Raw genomic sequence first — 5,512 nt, forward strand, 5'->3', positions numbered from 1 at the left:
AGATCTCAAGTCACCAGATTGGAGTTTAAAAGCTCCAAAGATCAAAGGCGGCATGCATGCTCCTGATCTGCCAGATCTGCCAGACATGAACCTTAAGGGTCCTAAATTAGATGTTGATACACCAGATGTTAACATTGGATCACCCAAAGGAAAATTCAAAATGCCTAAATTAAAAATGCCAAAATTTAGTCTTCCAGGTATGAAAGGACCCGAACTTGATGGTAACCTGAATGGTCCAGATATAGATGTAAATGCACCTGATCTAAACTTGAAAGGGCCTAAAACTGATCTAGATTTTGAAAAACCAGGTTGGTCTGGGAAATTCAAAAAGCCACACCTAAATCTACCTGACTTAAATCTTTCAGGTCCAAAGATTGATAGTCCTAACTTGGACCTAAGAGCACCTGATCTAGATGTCTCTGGTCCTAATCTCAGGGGTGGAATGAATATGCCTGACATTAATATGCCCAAGGCAGACTTTAAAACACCCAAATTAGACCTCAGTGGCCCAGAGGCCAATTTGGACATGCCCTCTGGCAAACTGAAAATGCCTGAAATTCAAGGTCCAAACTGGGATGTCAATGCTCCATCAGGAAAACTCAAGATGCCAAAAATGAACCTTTCAGGTACATTACCTAAAGGATCAAACTTAGACCTCGATGGAGATCTCAAGTCCCCAGATTTTAGTCTCAAAGCTCCGAAGGTCAAGGGTGGCATGAATGGCTTTGAAGGTCCTGATGTAGATTTTGGGAGCCCTTCAAGGAAAGGTAAAAGGCATAAATTGAAAATGCCAGATGTTGGATTTTCAGCTCCGAAGATAGATAGCTATGATCTTAATGCTCAAAAGATAAAAGGTGGATTTGAATCTAACTTAAGTTTATCAAGCAATGACTTTAAAAGCTCCAAACCTGACTTTGATGTTCCAGATGTTGATTTTGGTACTTCACCGTTTAAACTGCCAAACTTAAAAGTTCCCAATGTGGGATTTTCTAGTCCAAAGCTAGATAGCCCAGATCTTGATTTCAAAACACCAAAACTGAGTCCAAAATTACCAAAGGGGCATAATCTTACATTAAATTCTGACTTTAATTCTCCAGAATTGAATCTCAGAGCGCCAAACATGAAAGCTGAACTTGGTTCTCTTAAGCTCAGTGATCCAAACCTCAACCTCCAAGGTTCCAAATTTGACATGGACACTCCAGATGGCAATATCGGCTTACCTGGTGCCAATTTTAAGAAGTCCAAAAAAAAGATGCCAAATGTCTTTAATGCTGATATTCCAAATGAGTTGCAAGGGCCTGGGCTGATTATGCCTATTGCTCATAGTAATGTTCCAAAAGGATCACCAAAGCTGAGAGGTCCCGATTTAAGTTTGCCAGCTTTAGATCTCGCTGATGTCAGGCTAAATGGTTCAAGGCCCAGTGCAAAACATCCTAATGTGAGAATGAATAACATGATTGGACAACCTGAAATGAAGTTATCTGGGCCCAGAGGACAAGGACGTTTCAGTGGTGCCCAGATGGGTATGAATACTTCTATGATAGACATACGTGATCCTCATCTAAGATATCCAGACCTTAACATTGATGATGCTTCCATAAATTTCAAGGGAGCCTCCTATAAGAATCGCAGATCAAATATGGCTGGCATGAGTATAAAAAGACCTGATTTAGACATAGATCAAGACATAAGGTTTACTCATCCAAACAGGAAATCTTCTAGAACTAATGTAAGGTCCAGCAACCCTGCCACGAATAATGCTTTACACCAATATATTGATTTTAATCGTCCAGATCTCAATATCGATGATTTCACAGGGAAATACCACGTGCCTAGAGCTAGGGGTTCACAATTGGATCTCCGTGCACCATCTAGCTATGAACAAGGCATCCCTTCCTCTTATGTTGAGTCCAGAAACAGCAGGGGGTTACCAGCAGGTACCAGAAATCACAATTTGCATGGTTTTTCTCACAGTTCCCAATTAAGAGGACCTGAGGCTTCCGATGGATACTACGTTACCATTTTCCCCAAACAAGCACAATCTCAAAGAGTCCCAAACACTAAATCCAACTCTATGGGTAGACTTTCCTTTCCCACAGGGAAAATGGACCTTGATGTTCCAGATGAAAACTACCTAAAGGGCTCAACATTCTTTTTCTCCAACCTTGTATAGTCATCTGAGCACTTATATTGTCTACTTTTCTACAGTATTTCTGACATATTCTCTTTATTTATTATGACTATTCTTTTCCATGTGTGTATTGTGTGTGTTTTATGATCACTTTGCAGTTTTTTTTTTTTGCACTTGTTTTATACTGCCAATGTACAATATATTTTTTTACATAAACCAGTTATGTTTTACATTTTAATACAATCTTAAACAATGCTTTTGAAAATAATTTCATTATTGTACTTTTATTTTTTGTCATTTTATTTTGATTTTGAGACTCCTGACAAAATAAGTGCAATATAACCAGTTTTATTTTAAAAAATATATTGCTGTCTTGTATTGTCTGTTCAACTCAATCACTGAAGAAACCTTTGCTAAATTATTTACATAAGCATGTTCTGAGAAAATAGTAATGAAGTAGCTAAATATTTTGCAGTTTTTGCTTGATAACAGAAAACTGTGGTTCTTTGATTACTATAATGTACAGTTTTTGTATGAAGTGTTGTTGATGACAGAATTCTTCTATGTAGCTCCTGTAATGTTTTTACAAGTCAGTGGTTCCTTTTAAACATGTGCACATATATTACAGCTGAATAAAAAATTTAAAACAGTTAATAAAAACCAGAGCATCTAGATCCTGTGTCTTCCAAACTTCTAGAGTTTCTTTTGGCATCCTGCACCGACCTGTGGCAAAAAGGTGATTTTCGATGGAATTCAAATCTGACAATGACTCTGAAGTTCAAACCCTTTTTGCTGTTGCCTTTTATGTGTGTAAAGGTGCTGGAAATACTCACAAGGACTAGAAAAGCTCCACACAATCTCAGTCAGTTTACAATTTACTCAGAGCTACCTAATACTGGAAAAATACAAAGATCATTGCAAGATCATGTACTATTCTTTTTCCAGGGCAGTGTTTGTAGAGAAAACAAACTAGATTTTATTCTCTGGTTAAAATAATGCCGTAAATGTCCAATCCATCTATAATTAAAAGTAATTTTCTAGTCCAACCCTCATGAGTTTCTTTGGTAGAAACTATATTCCTGTTGCATTTACAAACTGAGCCTTACTGAGTTTACTGATGCTGCCAATACTGAGCAAGTTGTGCAAGGCTGGCAAAAATAATTGTGATTTTTCTGTTGTGCTTTTGTGAGATAAAAGGCTGCTCATGGTCTCAAAAGGCTTCCTTATAGCAGCAGACTTGTCATTTTATTGCAAGCAGTGGCCAAATTAAGAATGGGTACACCATGGTCCGTGAACCTGCTACTGATACATTTGGCAGTGTGTGCAGGTGCTAAAGTGTCCTGTTTGATAATCAAATCTGCATCTCTATAAAGTTGGTCATGAAGTGCCCTAAAAACTAGAGGTATCAAATCACAATTACAAATATTTTGTTTCTAAAGTTGAAAATTTGGCTATCTATACTTTACTAGAAAAATAATAATTGAACTTTATTGATCTCACATTGGAGAAATGTACCTCTGCATTCAACCCATCCTCTTGGGAAGCAGTTGGCTGCCATTGTGCGGCACCTGTTGAGCAGTGTGGGGTTAAGGGTCTTGCTCAGAGAGAATCTCCCCCAGATAGTGTAGTCATGTTTTTATGACTGACTAGCTGAATTTGCTCTCTTCATCTTCTGACATGGGAGCTGGCTCGAAGCTCATCTCCTTGGCTGTGGAACTAGTTGAACGTTGCCTTTTGTATCTCTGCTTCTTTCTGTGTCTCTGCTTCTGTCTCCTTGAACCCCAGTCGGCCTCAGCAGATGGTGGCTCACACTGAGCCTGGTTGTGCTGGAGGATTCTCTTCCTGTTAAAAGGGAGATTTTCCTCTCCACTGCTGCTACAAGCATGCTTAGTGTGAGGGATTGTCTTTGAGTCAATGAGTCGATGCAATCAACTGGTTTTCGTTAGATAGAAAACTTTGATCCAGATCTGGTTCAATTGTCTCTGTAAAGGGCCTTGAGATGACGTGTTGTGAATTGGTGCGATATAATTTGAATTTGATTGACTTAAAATGTGGGGTATAATACTTATGACCATTTAATATTTCAGTTTTTCTATTTTAATACATTTGCAAAAAATATCCACATTTTTGTCTTTTTCTGTCAGATGGGGTGCTGAGTGTACATTAAAGAGAAATACAATCATTATTTATATAGAATTTCGCTGCACCATCAGCACCAAGTCAGATTCCTTGTACATGCATACTTGGCAATAAATCTGATTCTGATTCTTAAAAAAAACAACTTAAATAACTAAAAATAGACAAAATAACTAAAATAAATCCCATGCTTACACCAAGAATAAAGATTTATGTTTGTTAAGGATGTCTTTATTGTTCCAAACAGTCTAACATTTTAGGGGATTTTAGTAATATTGTAACTACATATAATAAGTAGGAGACCGCCAACCACAATTTTTTTTTATTAATAAACTTTATTGAACAAATGTACAAAACAAACAGGTTTTTTATTAAGGGACAGCACATCAGAGGGGGAGATATAAAGATTTGCACAAGAGTTACACAATAATTAAACTGGACAAGAAAAAAAACATTAAAAGGAAAAATAATTTGAAACAGTCAATAAAATACAAATGACAAGTGTTAAATAATAAAAAAAGTTATTAAATATCAGTAAGAGGTTTCAGGGCAGTTTTTTCAATAGTTATCAAGAAACATGTTGTTCTTTTTATTTTTAACCAGTTTGAGAGATGCAATCAGAGAGTTCAACTCTAAGAGAAAGTGAGTAATGTTAGGATTTGCACATTTTTGTTTGTGAATGAAAAATTTTGCATATATGATAATAAAATTAAGCATATATTCAAAGTCACGATGTTTAGAGTTATTGTAATAGCAGATAAAATCTTTGAGAGTTAGTGTTAGTTGAATGGGACCGCCAACCACAATGAAGCAACTGCTGGAGTATACGTGACGTCATCAACGTGCGCCACGGCATCATCCGGAGGAGTCTGTCACCACGACCTTCTCTGCTGCTTCAGTCTCAGCTGATAATGTTTCTAACAGTAACCGGGACGTTTTAGATGAAAAGTGATAAACCGGAGTCAGTCAGCAGAAGAAGAGAAACATGCTCCGTTTCTCCTGTTTGGTTTTCAGCAGAGGAGCGGCTAGAAGGGTGAGTAGTTTCCAGCTAGCTGTGTCCATGCTAATCCTCATGCTAGTCATCTATGTGTAGAGTTACTGAGATAAACAGCAAATGCATCTGGTAGAATAAAGAGGTTGATTCTAATATAAAGAATTTTTACTTTTTATAATCGGTGTGGATACTTTATAGTAATGATGGTGAGATGAAGCCTCATGAGGCATTGAACCGTTTGGCTAAATTGC

The 5,512-nt window shown here is 37.3% G+C and overlaps 1 protein-coding gene across 1 annotated transcript in view; it reads left to right on the top strand.

Moving 5' to 3' along the window:
- Nucleotides 1–2,841, top strand: part of LOC107102245 (neuroblast differentiation-associated protein AHNAK-like) — a 12,186-nt gene extending 9,345 nt beyond the window's left edge. The window contains exon 6 of the mRNA XM_015401458.1: nt 48–2,841. Within this exon, the coding sequence (XP_015256944.1) occupies nt 48–2,173 (2,126 nt within the window). The 3' untranslated portion in view covers nt 2,174–2,841. The remainder of the gene's footprint in view (nt 1–47) is intronic.
- Nucleotides 2,842–5,512: the final 2,671 nt, after the last annotated feature.

Source organism: Cyprinodon variegatus, unplaced genomic scaffold (genome assembly GCF_000732505.1).
Source record: "Cyprinodon variegatus isolate N-32 unplaced genomic scaffold, C_variegatus-1.0 Scaffold1223, whole genome shotgun sequence".
Classification (NCBI taxonomy): domain Eukaryota; kingdom Metazoa; phylum Chordata; class Actinopteri; order Cyprinodontiformes; family Cyprinodontidae; genus Cyprinodon; species Cyprinodon variegatus.